This window comes from Blennius ocellaris (assembly GCF_963422515.1).
Source record: "Blennius ocellaris genome assembly, chromosome: 3".
NCBI lineage: Eukaryota > Metazoa > Chordata > Actinopteri > Blenniiformes > Blenniidae > Blennius > Blennius ocellaris.
In genome coordinates this window covers 21,129,350-21,150,753 of record NC_137652.1, presented here as the reverse complement: position 1 = coordinate 21,150,753, position 21,404 = coordinate 21,129,350, and the positions used below count along the sequence as shown (strand labels likewise).

At 43.3% G+C, this 21,404-nt stretch overlaps 1 protein-coding gene across 2 annotated transcripts; it reads right to left on the bottom strand.

Annotated features, from left to right (window-relative positions):
- Positions 1 to 178: 178 nt before the first annotated feature.
- Positions 179 to 17,509, bottom strand: sp2 (sp2 transcription factor). Of its 2 annotated transcripts, none has more exons than XM_080520946.1 (8): positions 17,465 to 17,509; positions 12,021 to 12,097; positions 8,612 to 9,367; positions 7,687 to 7,905; positions 6,648 to 6,951; positions 5,318 to 5,495; positions 5,049 to 5,242; positions 179 to 4,340 (listed from the first exon to the last, which is right to left on the bottom strand). In XM_080520946.1, the coding sequence occupies exons 1-8, from the start codon at positions 17,469 to 17,471 to the stop codon at positions 4,240 to 4,242; spliced, it is 1,836 nt and encodes a 611-aa protein (XP_080377072.1). In that variant the 5' UTR covers positions 17,472 to 17,509; the 3' UTR covers positions 179 to 4,239. The 2 variants fall into 2 exon arrangements, with proteins under 2 accessions (XP_080377072.1, XP_080377071.1); XM_080520945.1 differs by lacking the exon at positions 17,465 to 17,509 and adding an exon at positions 17,194 to 17,315.
- Positions 17,510 to 21,404: the final 3,895 nt, after the last annotated feature.

Genomic DNA, 21,404 nt, shown 5'->3' with positions numbered 1-21,404 from the left:
TGCATTTCATCTCAATGTAACTGAATAAACAATATAAAGATATTGACAATACAGAGTTATAATAATAAACTATACCATGAAAAGTAGAAATAATCCAAAAGTCTTTTTTAAAGTTGAACAGTGGGGAAATGAAGGCGCAGTCACTTCACAGGTTTGAGTTGTTTATTGAGGTTGACTGTAGAAAAGGAGCAAACTATGTGTTTTAGCACCTTCGTACAAAATAAACTGCTGGTTCTCTTTGTTCTCCAAACACACACACACACACACACACACAGGAACTGGCAAGAGAACACCGTGTGTCTGCAGGAGGAGAAGCCTCTTTCATCATGGAGAGAAAAACATAGAATGAATTATGGTCCACACTTTGGATCCGGGGGAATTCAATCACTGCACATGATGTTAGCATGTAACATGAGTTAAAAACACTTTCTTTTTTTTTTTTTTAATACAAATCCTGTTACCCGGAATTAGACATGGAAACCATCTTTGAATACTGGGAGCAGCTGTCTAAGGCATCTTTATTTCAATAGAAAAAAGATCTAGAAGTTGTATACAAAGCAGGAATGACGCTATACAATGTCACATTATATTTTATTCCTTACACACTGTACAAAGCCCAGTTCCTTTCCGGTCGGCTTCGCCGACCACAAGACCAGGCAGCTTATCTCTTTTCTGTTTCAAGAGTCCTACATTTACTGTGTCAGGCGGACACACACTGTATTTACAGATAAAAACATAAATATGAGTCAGAGCTGTCCATCCGGGCAGACTGCAGTTGCACTCTTTCAATCAAACACCAAATATTGGCCACCCGAGGATTCTGTTCTCTCTGTGAAGTACTTTAAGGAAATCTTTCTCAAAGTGCTTATAAATGAATCCGACTGCTTCTTTATTTAATAAAGCAGTATTTTTTTTTTTTCAAACTTGACCTCTGTTTGATGCTAATTTAACCCCATAATGTCTCGTTGAATCATGGGTGTTTTTGTACAACAAATCGAGGTTAGTAAAAAATAAAATAAAAAAAAAGAAGCTCAGAACATGAACCAAAGATCCATCTGAATGGTTTCTGCTATCTATGATGAATATTGTACAGATCGTGTCTATAGAAGCACAAATTAAAGCTATCACATACAATTGTGCTCATAAGTTGTGTACCCTGGCAAGTATTTATGATTTCTTGGTCCATTTTTCAAAGAATATGAACGACGACAAAAACTGTTTTCTTTCACTGATGGTTAGTCGTTGGATGAAGCTATCGATCATCAAACGACCGTGTTTACACTTTTTAAATCATAATGACAACAGAAAAAACCCCAAATGACCCTGATCCAAGTTTACACACCCCAGTTAATACTGTGTATTTACCCCCCCTGTAACATCAATGACAGCTTCAAGTCTTTTGTGGTCGTCGTGGATCCATATTTTCTCACGATGATAAAAAGCTGCCGATTCTCGCCTCACGTTTCTGTAAATTCCCGGGCTGTCTTGCATCAACTGGACCTCTGAGATCAGATTATGAAGGAATAAATAATTCCTTGTCTTTCTTCACCGAGTCCACACTTTTGCTAAACCATCTCCAATCGAACAAGCCAGTATGTCTGACTGAGAGTGAAATGAAACAGCCAATCACTAATCCCCTGTATAAGACGTGATTCATTTCCTGTTGTTAGCAAGACGGTAGCAAAATATTTGGTTTCAATACAATCCGATGCAAATCTAACCTTTTGTCCTTGACGATGGCAGTTCGCCCCAGAAGGTTTTCTAACGGGTTTAAGACGTTTTATAAAAGTTGAATTTCAAATCTGCAGAAAATTGCAATCTGTGACGAGAGGTGGATTTGGGATCGGTGCCGTTGTAGCGGACACATCCTCTAAACATCAGCGATCCACCTCCGCGTCTCACGGTAAGCGAAGGCGTTTCTTTCATCACCGGCTTTGTTGACGCCTCTCCAAGGGGAACATTTATGGCCGTGGTCCAAAAAATTCAGTTTTGGGTCTCGTCACTCAAATGACTTAGTTCTAGAAGTTTTGAGGCTCAACTACGTGACGTTTGTCTCGTAAGCCGGATGTGTAGTAACGGCTTCCTTCTGGTGATGTGACCCTGCAGTACAATTTTCTCAGTGCCTCCTTTTTACGCTTTTTTGCCCCCCCCCCGTAGTTCAGCTGAACTCATTTGTCTTTGCGTCCCAATTTTGCTGGAAGTTGTGGCTGAAATTTTTGGTCAGGTCGAACCTGACTGTGGTTTGGTTTCAACAGAACCCCTCATTTTCCAATTCTTACTTAAGAGATTAAACTAACTTTCTCAACTCCTTGGATATCTTTCTATATACCTTTTCCTGTTCTATTCAGTTCAATTTCCATTGCCGCAGATCCTGTGACAGCCTGATTGATTGATTGACTGATTGATCCATGACTACTTTTAGTAGCCATTCAAAACTGTTTGTGTCAACTTGTGTGCGCATTATCAGGCCAAAACCTCCAGGGTGAGAAAACTTTGGATTAGTGTCTTGAGTAGTTTTTGTCATCATTACGATAAAAAAAAAAAAAGAGTTGACGACAATAAATGGCTTCACCCAACCAATAACCAAGAGTGTAAGTATAAATATTTTGCTATCAAGATCCCCTCAAAAATGGCCCCTAAAATAAAAATGTTATAGGTCACAAATTCTGTTAGGGTATGTAAATTTATGAGCAAAATTGTGGCTGGAAAACAAATAAGACTCAAAACTGGCCGAGAAAACATTTGTCTCCCCCCCCCACTTTTTGCATCGCATGACATGATTGTCAAGTCAGGCCAACAGAACAAAACCATAAAAAAAGAACAAAGTCAGGAGTTTGGTACCATGCCCGGTGATTCTTTCAGATACAAACACGTTTTTTAAAAAAAATTTGCACCACAAAGAAAACACAAATTCAAGAGTGATTTTTTTGGAAATCTCTCCACGTATATTGGTATTCTGGAACCACGTCTGTACTGAGGAGTCAAATCTGACAGCTCGTCCTCCAGGTTATCGTACCTGTAGCCTTTACCCAAGAGAACTGAGCTCACAATTGTACCAAACTGGGAAATAAATGGTTTAACTGGTCTTCAGTCCAACAACACCGTCCCGTTTCCCCTCAAACAGGACAGGAAGTGAACGCCACAAGTTTAGGTAGTTTAAAACCACGGTCAGTTCCACCTCTCGTTTCGTGATCGCTCTCAGCTGAAGTGGTTTGAACTGAAAAGGTACGACCTCCATTCACAAACATTTACAAGGAGAACGGACATTCCAATCCTCGGTGGTGTCCCACAAGGTTCTGTTCTTGGTCCTCTGTTATTCTCCAGCTCATCTACTTTATTAACTTGGACTTGTGAAAAACGCTTGTGTTCATCGGTTCACCGTTTCAGTCCCGGCACTTCCGTTACTCGTGGCCTCTTCGTTAGTGAATTATTTTTTTAAATTGTACTTTTTAAGGCACAGCGATGTTTGGCCCTGTACTCCACATATTCTCCTTCCGAGCCCAAATTCAGCCTGAAACACTTCAGTGCAGCTCCAAATATGACTAACGTTACCATTAAACATCCCAGACTCTGGCTATGGCTTTACTGAAAAAGCTCATCTCAGTCCAACTGATAAATGTACTTTAAACATTTTAAAATCCCGTTGCCTTGTGGGGGTTTCCTGTAAAATGTTGTAACAATTTTAAATGTTACAAACACTGTATTAATTTTACATAAACCATTTACAGACTTTAAAAAGAACTTTTGTAAACTTTTGAAGGTTTTTAAAAGGATTTTCTTGTGGCATTTAATGAACTGTATGGGTGGGTGGGGGGGGGGGGGACAAGTTTAAAATTTCTTGCTGAATTATTGGAGGAGAGTAAAAAGGTAACAGAGGTCCTGGAGTCTCGGGTGTTGGCGTTTGAATAATTTGGGGGGTATTTTCTTCCTCTGGAGAAGTTCATAAATAAAGAAGCATCTGCGTGTGAAGCCTGGCCGTCCCGCTGGTTCTGTTCATTCACCCAGACCAGCGGGAAAGAGAGAAAAAAAAAATATTATTAATTTTTCTGAGTCCACCAGGAAGCTTTCATCTGTACACCACGTCACGCAGCGTCCTGGAGTCTCCGGTCGTCTCTGCTCGGAGTATTCCCCCCACCCCCCACCCCCACTACGGGATGATTTCTCTTGGTCTTGAGTTCGTCCGGTTCCACAGTTCTCCTGTGAGAGTCTGTCTGTGTGGAACGCGGCCGAACAGTCTGCTCACAGGTTCTTGGTGTTTATGTGAGTCTTGTAATGCTTCGTCAGGTGGTCGCTCCTCATGAAGCGCTTCTGACACTGGCTGCACTCGAAGCGTTTGTCTCCTGCAGGGGAAACAAGAGAGCGACGAGTCAGACCCGCTTACGCCACCGCGTTTTAGGTGAAAACTGATCTTTTTTGCATTTTCATTCACATAGTAACATTTTGAAAACGATGTCTTGTTTATGGGGAAATGGCAGAAACGAGGAAAAGTATGTAGTATTCGTATGAACACGACCAAGCTGGATTGTTATTACAGTGACTGTCAACAATCAAACCACCAAGTCCCAGGAGAATATGGACTGGGAGTCATGGCATTCTGGAGGAAACATTGTTGGAAGTAATTGGAAGAACCAATTACTACTGTGGGGAGCATGTGCAGTTAGCAGCGTTTCCATGTCTACATGCAGCCAGAGGCCAAACATTTTCAGAAAGTTGTGCGTTTTCTTCGGTTTGCATGGAGGAGTCCAATTATTTTGGAACATTTCCACCCTGGAAACCGTTTCCAAAAACACAAAAGACACCAAAAAGACGCAACAAAAAGTTTCCGTTTTCACTTGAAAACGTTGGATCCTCTTCAACCTTCATCTCAGTTAGATGAGGAAGCTTTAAAAAATTCTGTTGTTGACGCTCCTATGAAACACTTCTGAGAGAAAATGAGCCCAAAATACATGAACGAGCTCGACGCAGAAATATAATAAAAAAATGTTTTTACATTTACCAGTATAGTGTGCGTGCGTGTGTGTTTGTGTGTGTGTGTGTGTGTGTGTCACCTGTGTGTGTGCGTGCGTGCCGCTGGAGCTCGTCGCTGCGCGTGAATCTCTTCCCGCAGAAAACCCAGTTGCAGACGAACGGCCGCTCTCCGGTGTGCAGGCGGACGTGAGCTCTGAGCAGAGACGTCTTCCGGAAGGTTTTCTCACAGCCGGGCACGTGGCAGATGTGTTTCCTCTTCCCCATTTCGCCAGGCCTGTGCACACACACACACGCATAGATGAACACCAAGTCTGCAGTGGGCGGACAAAGGCGCCAGCGGTGTCCGTACCTCTTGTCTGCGTCCTTGCAGTTGGGGCAGGTGCAGGCCATGCGGCGCTTCTTCTCCCCCGGCTGAGCAGGCAGCTCTAAGGTCAGCGTGTGGTCCACGTGGAGGGCTGGCTGGCCCTGCGCCGAGGCCAGCTGGAGACCCCCGCCCTGCATCGTCTGCACCGTGAGATGCTGTTGGCCTGGCGCGCGCGCGCACACACACACACACACACACACACACACACACACACACACACACACACACACACACACACACACACACAGACACAGACACAGACACAGACACAGACACAGACACAGACACAGACACAGACACAGACACAGACACAGACACAGACACAGACACAGACACAGACACAGACACAGACACAGACACAGACACAGACACACACACACACACACACAGACACAGACACACACACACACACACACACACACACACACACACACACACACACAGAGACACAGTAAGGAACAATCCACTAGATTCACGTTTACTCAAAGTTTCAAGGGAAAACGTAAAACTTTAGTCGCATTTTTACATATTTAACAAATGACAAAAAAAAATTTTAAAAACAAAAAAAACAAAAATACAATATAAACAGCAAAAAATCCTGTGAATAAGTGAATAGAAATAAATTATAAATACAACATTCAAAAATCAAACTATATATATATAACCCGTTTTCACACAGTAACTGTACACATGAGCTGCATTCACATTTTGATTAACTACAAAACTAAATGTATTGGGTTTCATTTCTTTATTATCGTTTGTAGTGATAATAATTGGGCAATGTTTTATATTCTCATCGATGTGAACGTTCCTAGTTTAAGAGTCAATAGTAATAACTAGTTGTAATATAATTACATCAAAGGTGAATTTTTTCCCCCCCAATTTGGTGGCGCCTCCTGTGTCTAATGGACTCGCCAGCTCTGACACGGCGGCCATAGTAAATAGTTCTTCTGCAAATGACTCTCAGTCCGTATTCTCCTGGGACTTGGTAGTTTTATAGTTGATGATGCGATTTCACTTGAAGCGTTTGTCTTACGTTTACACAGCAACATTTTGAAAGCGATACCCGTTGTTAACGATACCCTACTGGCATGTGCAGAAGTATTACTGAACCCAAGTGCATTCAAAAACTTCTACCTTGGGAGCAGTTTCTAAAAAGCTGTACTTTCAGTGACTCTGGAGCACCGTCGTCATGCCAACAGGGCCTAAGAAACTGAACACGACTCTGAATGTCTTCCCTTTGATTGATCCTGTAACTAACCAAGCAAGTAACAAACTGAGTAACTAACCAACTAACTAACGGGAAGCTGCTCACCCCCTGCGTTGGTGATGGTCACAGGAACTCCCTGGACTTGGACGCCGTTGATGCTGATGGTCTGCACCGCCTGTGCCGCCGAGGAGAGCTGCGACGCGTTCAACGCGATCATCCCCCCCGCTGGGGCGATTTTGGCCAGAGTTCGCTCCTTCTTGCCTCCCGCCGGTAACTTCTTGGCGGCGGCGGCGAGCGGAGGTGACGTGGTGGGCGAGGTGACGGTGGCCACCGAGGCGACGGGCGTGGTGGCGGTGGAGTCCTGGATCTGGACTGTCTGCCACTCGCCGGACGCCGTTTTAAAGAGGAGCTGCGGAGAGGAGGAGGAAGATTTCCTCGGGTTTAAAAGAGTCCAACTGATTTTAGTTCAGAGGTTAAACAGAGTTTAATTTGATCTCAATTAGGCCTAAACGGTAAAATCCTCACATAATAAACTAGAAAAATGTATACATCTGTATTTTTCTACTTTTATTAAGAATATCATTATATTCACAGACATAAAGCACAATTTGATATTATCAGCATTTAATGGAAAGAAAAAAAAAACTGTAGCTGCAGTATTACACAGTAGTATTATAACTATAAGTAAAACATCATCTTACTTTGTCAGATCAAAAGAAGCTTAAGTTTAACACAAGGAAAGAATTCTCAGTTGTAGATGGACTTTGTTGTGACACAAGAGCTTAAAGTATTAATCTCACTGCTTCCTCCAGTTTAAAGCCACAAACCAAGGGAACCAACAGACTGTAGCTTTAAGGCAAATTCTCTCTGCATTTTCACTAAAATAACTGAAAGAACTGAAACTTACAACTGACATGAGTTATATTTATATATCCCAAATGAAAACTGTTACAAATATAAAAAAAACAAAAAACAATTGCAGCGCTTCATTGTTACGACGCGACAACATTTCAAGTAAAAAAAAGCAATTTTGTGTTTGTGATTCAGTCGTTCTGAGCACCGCCGTCACCCACAATGTGATAAAAAGTGTTCCTGCCGGGGGGGGGTACTGAAGCAGCGGAGACTGGAGGTGTGTGAGGATAACCTGCGTGGGCGTGGCATCTGGCCCGGCGACTTGGAGACTGGAGGAGGTGGGCTGTCTCTGCGGGACAGGCGGCAGCGTGGCGGAGGCGGCCTGCACCACCTTCAGGGCCTGCTGAGGGATCTGAACCACCTGAGAGTCCGGCTTGGACTGGACCAGCTGGACCTGCTGCACCATGGCGGGCTGCCCCGGACTCTGCACGATCAGCAGATTGTTCCCTGCCTGCAGACGCACACACACACGCGGGAAGTAAGTGACCTCCTCATTTTGCCTTTAGCTTCAGATCAAATAAGGCGGGACTGAAAGCTGCAGTGGGAGTTTCAGGAAAACATCAACAATGTGTTGTATTTTGATTACATCTGCTTGAAAGGACTTTTGGCTCCTTTCTGATGAGCGAGCTGTGAATAAAACACCATGGACGAAACACTAGTGTCCCCTAACGAGCACAGCACGAGCATTAAGTCTTCATTTGCTCCTGGCCTCATGTTGACTCTTCTTCTGAGCCTCATTAGTGGCTTTGTTTCTGTGTATGTACAATATAATGTTGGAGATTTCTTTTGACACCGTTTTTTTGGGAAGAAATGATGCTGATCATCCTGAAACAATGAATGAGGTCATCGAGAAGATGTCATTTTAACTTGTGAGGACAGAGAATTAATTCAATGGTGTGACAATCCTTTAGTACATTTAAAGAAATGTCATGGAGAGAATGTGTCACTGATGTCTGTTTCTTTACCCATTTGAAATGTTTTTGTTTGTTTAGATTTACGGCCACGCACACCGTGTGTGTGTTTACTGTAAAGCTGCATATTAAGCAGACAAAGTGAGCAGGACAGCTCAATGCAAATAGGATCATTCCTTCTAGTGTTGGATGGTAGAAGACAGAAGAAGTCTTGAAGCGAGGTCTTTTCACTGGGTGCAGGTTCACCTGGATGATGTTGTCCCCGGCCTCTATGAGGATGGTCTCCATCTGCTCCGGCGGTGGAGAAGCTGCCTGTGCGGGTGGAGGCGGCTGGGGCTCTGCGGCCAGGACCATCCTCTTCTTCCTCCCCCGTCGCCCTTTCCCAGGAGTGGGCGGGGCGGCGGCCGTTTCCGTGACGATCTGAGCCCCGCCCACCTCTCCGGTGGCCACGTTGAGCGGCAGCGTGAGCCCCCCGGGCAGCTGCACCATGTTGGCGGTGGCGCAGTTTGCTTTCTGCATCTTGAGCGAGGGCTTGATGGCGACGGTCTTCTGCGGCGTGATGGGCGCGGTGGCGGCCGCCGGCGCAGGCATGGTCATCGGGGTGGTGATGATGGCCTGGTTGGTCCCGGGTATGAGCTGGATCTGCCCGCCCTGCGGCATCACCTGGATGGTCTGCGCGCCCTGGATCTGTGGCACCATCTGGTACTGGATGTTGGGCGGCGCCGCGGTGTTGGGGCGGCCGGGGCTCTGCTGGATGGTGAGGACGATGGGGCTGCCGGGGGCCGTGGAGCCCAGGCCGGCCGGGAGCTGGATCACATTGCCCTTCGCCGACAGGAAGCCCAGGTTCTTGGGCGGAGCGGGGGCGATGGGGGCCGGCTTGATGGGGAGGAGCCTGCGGGGCTGCGGCAGAGCCGGAGGCGCGGCGACGGGAGCCTGAGCGGCGGGAGGACCGATCTTGCTGCAGGTGGCAGCCAGGAGGGCCAGAGGAGAAGGCTGCGTGTCCTGCAAAAGAGAGCTCAGCATCACCAACTCGGGGAGAACATGGCGGCAAGGTGACAGGAGAGGGGAGACGCTAAACGAGCCCAGAAATGTGTCCCGTGGTGTCGGCCGTGTGCGTTTCCACCTGCAAAGCTTTTGTGCCCCTCTGTGGTCCAAATGTGTGATCCTCAAGCTGCAGGACAGGAAGCAGGCTACGTGAACCTCAGTTTTGACAGATTCAGACAGATATCGACGGACCTCTGACTGGAGCTCGGCTGCAGCCACGTCAGGTCTTTATTTAAGCTCCAAAATCAAAAACCCTCGTTGACAACTACGTCGATCATGAGAGAACACAAGAAAATAAAGAAGAAATACAGTGATTGAAAGAAGGAAACAGAAACTAAAAGGGTCGAGAATGTGGATTGAAAGTCATTCAATTTAGAGCGATTTGGAAATGTTTCAGGTTAACGATGAATAAAACGTCTAGCAACGCTTCGAAGCTTTGTTTTAACATTAGGGAGCTCAAATCAGCATTTCTTTGATCAAACTAATGTGTAATTAATGAGACTTTCCAATGAGGGTTTTGTAAATAAACATGTTCTAATCAATGATCATTGCCTGAACTTTCCTTTGAGTTTAACATCATGTTTCTATGAGATAAAAAAAAGAATCATGACGAAAGAAATAGGCATTTTGAAATTATTATAACTTCATTAACAATATAGTATATGTTATATACAATACAATATATATTGTATATATTATACAACAAGTTCAGAAGAACATTGTTAATGTTTACAGTGCATTGTTCAATGCATGCATGTGTCTGCAGATTGTAAAAGCTTAAAAACAAACAAACAAACAAACAAACCCATCAGTCATATAATGTGGATACCCCATGATTCAGCTGCTGGTCAGTGAGGAAGGAAAGAAAAGTAAAATAACAGGATGGCACCACCTTACCAGCACAATAAGAAGCTTCTCTGAAGTCTTATTCAGTATTCCAGCATTACGTGATGCTCAGACCGGAAGAAATGTGCAGCTGATGGCTTTTTATGGTTGTGTATGCAGGTTTTATATGGACACGGCTTAAGATATTCATGAAGTCAACGTATTAACAGACCGCTTTCGTAAACCAACTCAATTAGGATGCATTCACACTTTTGTAAAAGATGTGGTGCGAAAGATTCTTTTCTGGAAGCGTCAAAATGCTGTAATTTTTGGTTTACGTGTAAAAACAAAAGCGGTCCAATCATTCACCAAGGAATTACTGCCGTGACTGATTTATATATTATATATACATGCAAACATCGATGTTACCAAAAAAACTCCTTCCACATAATTCTGCTTTTATTCAATATATAGCATTCCGGTGGCATTCTAACTAAGTTGTTTAAGTTCTGTCACATAATCGCGTCCCTCATTACGCCACCTGTTCACATCTTTGCTGCTAAAAAGCCTTCAGGGGTAAAATGCAAATCAGCAGGGATTTAGATACTTTTTCTCGTTTTCAGCTTTGGTTTGGAGCACAAAACTCCAACACAGGTTGCTCAGGTTCGGACTGATTGGAACAAATTGTGGCGTTATTGTGATGCGATATTCATGATTTCCATGTGAGGTGCATTAAATCTGCAGAGGTTTAAACAGTTTCTCCGTCTTAGTGCATCAGTTAATGAGAGCCAGTTTGACTGAAATAATTGGCGGCACATTGGATTTATTCATTCATTCATTGTGTGCAAGACGGACTTCCATACGTTTTAATGGACATGTAACTTAATTGTAATATTTCACATGCACTTTTAACGGCTGATGTGATTTTTCTTTTGGTATATAAATGTTATTTCTTGTATGTATACACTATGTCTAGAAGTTGTTTATGTGGCTCACTGTGCCTTGAATAATAAAGTGATTGTATTGAATTAAATCAAAATAACTTGCGATGTCGACTCCCTACGAAAGAGAGCAGCCGAGTAAACTCTATATCTTTTGGTGTTCTCTTAAATAACAAAACAATTTAAACAAAAGCTTCTGCTTCTGAAATGTGCTTACCACTTTTTTTTTCTTCTTCATATTTAGCTTCAACCTGCTGGATTGAAGTGTCATCACATTCACAACCAGTGTGTATTTAGGGTTTCGACAAGACTACTTCACTTTCTCAAACCAACTTATAGGAAGAAAACAACTTAACCTCAGGAGATTATGATATGAACGAAACTCGACACGAAGATCCTGGACTCTGAGGCCACAAAATGAGATAAAACATTGGCGTCCTGTCAGTGGTAAATAGCTTTGGTTTACGTTTTGGATTATTTCAGCTGCGATCTCCAATAAACAGTTTCACCGTCGCTCTGGAGAGAGAAACTCAAATCATTTGCTGTACTTCATTTTGCTCACATTGAAAATACACATTTGAATTCAATCAAATTTTGCCTTAACATGATTAATCCTGATGAAAAAAATATATTTTTTTGTACATATTTTTAAGATTAAGCTCTCAGATGTCTTATGTTCAAATCTCAAAATGTCATGAATTTGTGAATTGACCTCGGAGAGACTATTGCGTGAAGCGAAACGCACCGATTAACTAACTGTCTGTGGAAAGTGGCTCCTGAATGTGACAGTAAATGAGCTCTGAGGAGCGACTCCCTGGAGAGCCGCCACTCGCTCCTCCACTCACTTGTGCAGAGGCGGTGGAGGGCTGGAGGTATTCGCTGGGACTGACAGCAACAGTGGTGGCCATACTGTCCTGTTGTTCTGGAAAACACAAAGCACAGTCACATTCAGCCGGCAGCATCTATTTTCAGGCGCGGGGGCTCCTCAAGGGCGTCGGGGCGACGAGCACCGACTCGTGTTTCGCTATAATTGCCTGTATGATTATTAAATAGCATCAATTATCCAAGAGGAGTCATTAACTGCACTAATTGGCACATTAACTTGAGAATAATTACACGCAGACACATTGGCTTTCCAGCCGCGTGTGGTACATTAGTGTGATTGACATTTCTCAGCGAAATCCCGGAGCTTTCAAGGGAAATATTTACTCCTCTCAGTATATTTTAACCACAAGGGGGGAAATTTAGAAGAAGAAGAAGAAGAAAAAAAAGCACATAAATCTCAGCATGCAGAGCCATGGTGATTTATCTGCACAATGTTATCGTTTTGCCATATATCCTGTCTGTGTTGGGACATTATGCAGCTCCAGCATAACAAAGTAGACTCTGATTGGTTTGAAGGTTACAGAGACTCCGGTTCATTGCAGCCCGAGGCTAAAGACGCTTTATAGACATTCAGTTTGTACTTAGTAACTTGGTCACGGGCAGGAAGAGGTGTGTACTCGCATGCAGCTGGAACCACCTGAAAAAACTAATATAGATCGCCTTTAAACATTTAGATTTGTAGCAGTTTAATGCCATTTTCAAGAGATTTGATTGTGTATTTGGATGGAACAGTAAATCTTCACAATGACATTCAAGTTTGACATCCTTAAAAAAAAAAAAGAAAAAAAAACATCCTTCAACAACTCTTTATAGTTAAAATGCTCAGCTTATTGACCTATTTTAAAGCAGGAACATTTCAGTTCACAAATGGAGACCAATTTCATCCTGACACTCCCTGTCTCACTGCTCTACACTCTAAAGAAATGTTTATTTAAAAAAAAAAAAATGTTTTCTTTGAAATGTTAACCTTCTGCTTGGCCTGATTAGAGCCTCTTGTGGGCCAGTTTTACCACCCCTGCTTTATACAAAAAACACATTAGGATGAACAGCAGATCGAGGAAACTCACAGCATTTAATTTCAAGGTTTAGTTTTGAGGTGAGAGTTGAGTGTTTCGGCTGCATTCAGCTGGAATGTTTTAGAAAATGAAATCCGAGAGGCCGTCTTTGGCTTTTTTTTTTAAGAGCATTTAACCACAAACCCAGCTAATAATCCGAATCCCACTTGTTGGGAGTGGGTCAGTGCTACTCGGACTCTGATCAGCAGCTGTATGAGCAGCAGTCTATCAAATGTTGACCCGACCCAATGGGGTCATTAAACTGCCATTAGAATGTTAATGAAACCTGAAAATGAAACCAGGTCACTACCAAAGAGCAAGTCGACAGCCATGAAGACGAAGCCGGTCTGTCAGAAATGTAAAGCAGTAACTTGGCATTTGTTCACCGTGTGATGAGAAGAGTCATTAATGTGAAACTTTGGTTTTAGAGGAAAACTGGAGACCTCCAGAGGAAAAAAACCCCAAAACAAAACAAAGGCTGGCCAACATATTTGACACTTCTCCTCCGACATAACTTGTTTTTCCCTTTGCCCATATGAGAGTTATCCTCAAAATGTAATCAAACAATTTGTGCAGCAAACATTTCCAACAATGCCTCCGGGATTCTGCACTGTGTTTTCTCCAGTCAGCTGACCGACCGGCCTTGAGAGCTGCTGCTTCTTTGGCCCTGGGAAATTATAAACGCAAACAACACTGACTGCCAAATATCAAGCTGCTGGCAATGGTTCGGATGCTCTTAAAGCAAAGAAGCACTTTTGGACTGCGGTCAATAACATTATGTGAAGAAGAGACACAATATTTATGGGGCCTGCTCTGCTTCTGTTGGGACAGTCAGTACGAGTCCGCTCAGGACGGCCTTAAGGCCGATCTTGGGAGGACACGTCAATGCTGCCAGCACATCGGTGCCTTCCTCCACCTGCAATTACAGCTTCCACATGAGACGCATATAGTCCAATTTAAATCCAAGTGCAGCAAACATATGCTGTGTAATCTAAAGCGTGCGTCTCCTGGAGACGTTTTCATCTGGGATTTGATGGAGTAGCAGCGCTCAGGGCTGTTTTCAGGTTTAATCGAACATCTGTCATAATGTAAAACAAATAGTCTCAGCACCTGAGACCATCAGCAGTGAACAAAGAGCCTTCAGCAGGCAAGACGCAGCCACGTTAGTGTCAGAGGGTGTTCAGACAACCTGAAGGAGGGATCATGGCAACTGCAGGAGATGAAGATTTGCAGGCGAGCCGCTGCAAGGATTTAACTTCAGTAACAAAGAAAATTGAAATGGAAATATTACACCTGTGCTCGTCATGCAAGATCAAAATGTTTAAAGAATAATAAATCTGTTATACAAATTTGAACTGAGTCTCCGTTTCCATCCAGGTGTGGTTGAATGACATCAGTCACAACACGGCACAAAAAAACACAACACACCTCTCCTCCTCACAGGTAAGCAATGTGAAAAACAAAAGTGAATTCTCTCAGCTGTTATTACACAGCTTTTTACAAAAGAGAAATCATTCAGCTCGGCCTCGTTTACGTGAGAATCATCAGCTGGAAACATTTGTCTTTCAAATTTTTGCTCCGCTTAGGCAACGTTCCCAAGAGAAAACCGAGAGCTTCCGTTGGACTCTGGGTACCCGTTTATGTGACAATGCTACTCGGAGTCACTGGAAGCATAATTTTTTTTTTTTAAACAATGCTCCCACTGCATCTCCAAGGAAACGAGGAAAACGCAACTACCCTGAAACACTATTAATGCACATGTGCACCAAGACTGCGCTAAGTAGTTCTTCTGCACACGCTCAATAGCCGGACAATAAGAACAATGTTTCCTCCACAGCGTCATGACTCCCAGTCCAGATTCTCCTGGGACTTGGTAGTTTTATAGTTGACAGTCACTGTAATAACAATCCAACTTGGTTGTGTGTCCATACGAATGTCTGTGTGCTCTCATTGTTAATGTTTAAAGCGTATTCTTCTATGCTGGATTTGTGTGTGGTTTCACTACAAAATCAAACAACAGCACCAATTTGTGTATTAATATTATCATTATTTACCTTTGAAAACGCAATGTGAATGTTCACAGAATGATTTGTTTTAGCCGGCAACTATTTTATCCATGCGTCTCCGATACCGCTTTATCATGTGAAGGATTGCAAGGCGCTGGAGCCGAACCGAAGGTAATTACATATATGTGTGAGAGCAGAAAATACATCCTTGACAGATCACCAGTCCATCACAAATCAAATACAGAGACAGACAACTACGCACGTTCACATTCACACCCCCGGGCAATTTAGGGCCACTAATTAACTTCATATAGATGTTTTTGGACTGTGAGAGGAAACCCATGCGCACACGCACCGGGAGAACACGCAAACTCCACACAGAAAAGCCAGGCTGGTACCTGAACCCAGATCTTCTCATGTTAATGCAGCGGTGCAAAACACGGACTGATAAAGTAGTGCCTCAATAAACTTTCAAATTAAACTTTGATGGTTTTTTGTTGCAACGTCAACATTTCAGTAAAACCAAAGCTTACTATGGAAAATGACTGCAATCTCAACATAAAGCCAATTTTAGTGAAAGCTTCTGGTGCAAAATACAGCGAAATGTCCAGAAAACTTCTCCTGTAGCTGATTCATTACAAACTGCCCCCGACAGCACAGCTTTGAGGCCAGTTTGATAGCATCGAGGTCCCCATCTTTCATGGCAGCATCACTGATATCTTAGCTCGGGCCTGATGTGTTGTGTCTGCTGCTCAAGAGTCATATAATACAGCTGTTCAACACTTTCACATGGGTCTCGTTGGTCCAAAATCATTGTATTTAAAGATAATTACCCCCAAATCCAACTTTTCTTTGATTTGCACCCATTTGCATATTGGCTGATAGGAGCTGCATTCATAATCTGCTGTCGTGAGCTGGATTCTCTCTGCCAACACATGCCCATCTTGGGAAGAGGAGGAAGTGCTTCCTCTCATGGTGCCATGTGCCAGACCAGAACTGACTAATTGTGGGAGGGCTTACGTTGACTGGGATTGGTTAAACCCCCAATGACACTATGTCACTTCTGGGGCATCATTCCCAGGTATTCCAACATATTACTGTTACAAAGTTATTAGGAAGTGATTTTTTTCCATTATACAACACCTTAAAAAAAAAGAATCTGTTTTGTTTGAAATGTTTACAATTGCTTGGTGGTTTGGCAGGCCGATTGGAGCCTCTTGTAGGACAGTTTTGTCCACGGGCCTTATGTTTGACACTTGTGCATTAAGATTTTGAACAACATGTTGCTATTGCATTAGTATTGGGCACAGCAGCTATGGTTTTATTTGACATCATATCGTGACTGAACTTCCCTGTGCAGTGATAACAAAAATGTCCGTTACAGTACCATCGAAGCACTGATATTGTAAGCCTGAAGAGAAGGAGAAGTGATTTTTGTAAAAGGCCAAGGATCTCACATACCAACTCTTCTGCTGTCACCGGTCTGCAGTGATAGAAAGAAACTAGTGAGGATGAGGGATCAGACTCGACACAAACACTCCCACAAACTTCACGTTACCCGCAACCGTCAGAGTCCCTTTAAGATCTCCACGTACAACACAAATAGTAAAAAGTGCGGCCTTAAAATAGCGCCGCCATCAAACAGACTGTTGGTTTGCTCTGGACGAGCGGCTGACGTTAGCATGCTAACTAACCGGTGTTTATACTAAAGTGGTTTCCCTGTTAACTGGTGACCGATTTCCTTTAGCGTCCCTTGTTGCCGCTTGTAACAGGAAATGTTCAAAACAGAGCAGAAATCAGTGGCTGTTCTGGAGGACGCCCTTTAACTGCATTTACAAGTGTCGTACCTTTTGTGAGCTTTTTGAACATCTGCTGTGACTAACGGTAACAACAACAATGGACGCTAAAGGAAGTCCGGCACCAGTTGACAGGGGAGCCAGTTAATCGGAAACACCAGGGGACAGCTAGCTGGAGCTCGTTCCTTTGCAATTGCTTTAGCGCACAGAACCCTTTTGTCTTGTGGTGGCAATGTTGGGGTGGGACTTGCACGGGTAGAATGCGGGTTAAACTACCGGAGGAGCAGCCTCGCAGGAGCAGGAGCCCCCGAGCGTCCAGTGCCTCCTCCTCTGCAGCAGCTAGCCTCACAAACTCTCTTTGATAACAGAAAAAAGCAGCCGCTTCTCCGGAAGTACGCCGCTTAATTTCGCTCCGCACAGCCGACACAGTCTCTCTTCGGAAAACTTATTGGTACCGCATTGCGTGCTGCACTTTGACTTCAATACAAATACAAGGTTTTAGCGAGCAGATTGAAATATAAACACCAATGTTTTAATTCCTACCCACCGCTCATGACGACATTCGCTCTCCGCGAGCCTTGAAGACCGAGCCCATGAAAGAGTCCGCCCGCGGTGCTGCACCAATCCACACACAAAAGACACGTAACTGACGGCCCTTCCGACCAATGCTCTTCAGCTGTCTGTGTGAGTGAAATTGAATTCAGCCAATGGATTGTTAGTATTTTTGTGTGTCACGGGATGGATGACGGCTCGACCAATGGAGTGGCGATGCTCTGCTCTTGAGGGCTGGTCCAGAAGGCGTGACCTTGAATGAACGGCAGGCGAATAAGAGCACGCACGCGCTTTCACTGGCGTCCCCGGCGTCCAATGGGATGTCTGAGGGGCGGTCCGGTCAAGGTTTGGTTGACAGCGGCGCTGACCAATGAGCTGCCTGACCTGTTTAAACTGAGATGTAAGGAGCAGACCGTTATGTGGGATGAAACAGACCCACTAAGCCACACTAACCGGATTATACGAGTGTTTTAAAGCTGTCAGCATACCATACTGCAACACCATGTGTATCTTCAATATTCTGTTCAATATTCTGTGTGAAAACACATCAGTGACTGATTCTTATTTATTTGACAGTTCACACAGCTGTCTGCTTTGCATGGGTATTGTGAATCACATTATTTCCACATGGGGTCGTGGTGGCATTATAGAGAGAAAATAAGGCACAGACATCCTCTTCTACTGTTACTTTCTCCAGCTCCTCAAGAAGATCTCAGGCTGAATGAGAGATATAATCTCTCCATCACGTCTTGGCCTGGCTCAGTGCCTTTGAGACGTAACTGGTACACCTCTGATGGCAGGCATTATGATCAGATGTTCGAACCACATGGACCCTCTCCGGGTGGGGCATAGGGGCTGCAAACTTTTCATTCAGAAGTTGTGATGATGTTGTTCTGTTGCAGAAGTGTGAGTAAATTGAACAGACTGAGAAACACAAACACTTGAGAATCCACCGTTTTTGACCTAGTTCATGCCATAATAATGTGCTTGTAGCACTTTGACATTTCTTCTCGTGAAAAGTGTGTCAGACATCAGATGTGTTGTTGTTGTTATTATTATTACTTTTTTTAACATCAACCAACATGAAATGAAAAGTGACCGTTAGTGCTTGAAAACACTGACCTTCTGCTCTTCACTCTTTCAGAAAGAACGAGGCCTGCCACCGTCCAGAGAAAACTCATTTCAGCTGCTTGTTTCCACATTCTAATCCTTTCACCCATGACCCAAAGTTAATGACTACAGATGAGGTGAAGGTGGATATCACCGCTCATGAATAAGGGCCTGTTCACACTGTTTCATGTAACCACATGGTTTTTGGCAGATCATCCCAATGGAGCGGCGCTTTAGGAATCCTAAAAAAAAAAAATTGGGGGGCCAGTTTTTTTTAAGGGTTTCAGAATTGTGAAGTTTTAAAACGTCGACTCAGCTCCGATTGGCAAGACGCAAATTTGCGGGAAACGATGATGTTATTGACGATGTCCCTGTTTTGAGTAACAAACTCGCAAACAAACACGTGATTGGATCCCAGCTCAGCCCTGCGACCTTTCACCCCGTGAAGGAAACGCTCCGGCGGTGGCTGTCAGTCCCATCTGTCATCAGAGTCAACTGGCCTTCAGCGTTTTCAGCCCACATGTAGGTTTGGATGAGCGTCACCGCCTCCTTCTCTGGGTCACTCCTCGTCACTCCGTTCACATTCACAAATGCACGCCGCGGCTTTTCATGGAAGCTTCACCTCAAGAGAGCCCTTGACCGTCCTGCAGATATCTGTGCTTCTATCCCCAGTGCGTCCTCCACCCCGGCAAGTGTTTTTCAAAGTGCTCAGAAAACTGGAGTCCTGCTTTTAACTGAAGCACTTCTTCCCTCTTCACCTCGAGTGTGCTGCGGTGGGCCGGCTGAGGATGAAGATGCTGTCTATCACCTCCTCCCCAGGCACCTCTGCGAAGAGCATGCAGAGAGAAAGAGCTGCATAATTTAACCGCGATATCTCACTTTTTTTCTCTTAACGGATTTCGTGAGCGAGCCAGAGCTTTAGCTGGGGAGTTTCCAGCCTCAAGCTTTTCAAAGGGAATGGCTGACGTTGAAATATGAAACACTTTTACACTCTCAGGAGCCGCCAAGCGGAGCTGGGGAGCATCTTTACGGTGGCAACCACACAGAAAATGGAGATCACAACTGCGGTTGTGCTGCACGTCTGTTGATAGAAGAATAAAAGTCTTCTGCATCAAGAAGAATATCAATATCAAGAAAAGGTTTTCTGCTTTGTCAGTTATTTCAACACTGAGACAAACAGACAAAGAAGTTTGAAGCAGCTGGTTGTTATGATGATGACACTTGGTTAAATCAAATAGGCAAAACATTTAATCATATTAATTATTTTCCACGTTTGAATCACTTTTTGTGACTTACGAGGTAAAATCACGAAGAATAAAACAGAAAAACCTACAATATTCTAGGTTGTGTGAGATCTTCTTGAAAATCAGTTTTCTGAATAAAGTTACAGGAAAAATGTACTTTTCCATTGTTTTCTATTTACTTGTCAATAGAATATTTGCATACAGAAAAACATTAAAATAGTTTTGACTGTGGTCATTTTTGCTGAAAATAGGGCTCAGAAAAACAGTTTGAAGTTTGTGACTCCATCTTTCTTTTTTTGTCATCTTCTTTTGTCTAAGCTATAAACTCCTTGGCTTTTATTGGACTTCATCTGTCCCCTGTCATCCATTTGTTTCTACATATGCCTTCTTTAATTATTCAGTTTAACTTTGAAGGTGGTATAGTTTCTCTTTGATTTGTGGTGAAGCCCTGCGAGGGGCTTGCATGTTCGGAACAGGAAACATTTACACAGTCCTGGTTCTTTACACTGTGAAAACTGTGAATCTTCTTCTTTGAACAAAGTCTAGCTTTGGTGTTTCTAAATGTTTTCAATTTTGTATCTCCCTGTATTCCAACGCAGTTATTTAGCAGATGCTCTTGAGGTGTCAGTGGGATTCTTTAGTATTTATCCCAGTAAATCTGATCATTTACTCAATAGGTCGAGGTTGTAGAGAATCCCTCTTCATATGAGGAACTGTCTCTGTGATCATTTCGGAGCTACTTTCTTCTGTGAAATGTGGGAGAAAGTTTCAGAAAGAGGTTGTAAATTGGATCTCATGTATAAACTGAGTGCATTTAAAGCTGAGTGGTTGATATTGGTGAAAACATTAAAAAAAAAACACGAAGGAAGAATAATCATTAACAATGACATGAAATTTCACCTAAAAATGAAAAATATATATCGGAGAAAGGTGAAATATCACCAGTATGTTTCAATCTGAAGACACAAATGTTTTCTCCAAAAAAGAAAAAAAAAAAAAGTCTCACACCAGTGTTTATTTTTCTTCTTTTTTTACTGAAAACTCCAGTAACCAGTTGGAGGGTACTGAGAAACAGAATGAGCAAAATACACCCGGGCATTTGAACAAAGAAAACTGACAGGTAGAGTCCGCGGTGTAGACATACACACTGAAGAGGCAGGGCATCCTGGGAAAAACAGGAGGCTGATGTGTGACGATTCCAAAAAGCAGCAAAACCAAATGACATGATTATTATTTCGTTTCTAAAAATTCCTGTTTCAGATTGAACCTTTTTCTTTGGTGTGATTCTACAGTTCGCGTAGATGTTCGTCCAAAGTATGAAATGGAATGACGAAACAACGTAACGAGAGCTTCAAAACAATGAGACAAGACAAACCCCGACATACCACGATTTTCAACTCCTCTGATAACAGGGGAAACATAATTTTCACCTCAACTGATCTCACTTTTAACTTCTCCAGAAACCAATTAACCGATCTCTTATGATTAGTTAAGTTTAAAGGTCCCGTATTAGTTTTTCCCAACAATTTTCAAAGTGTATTTCTCCAAATCCAGTCTTAAATACTCTCGAGTGAGTTGTAC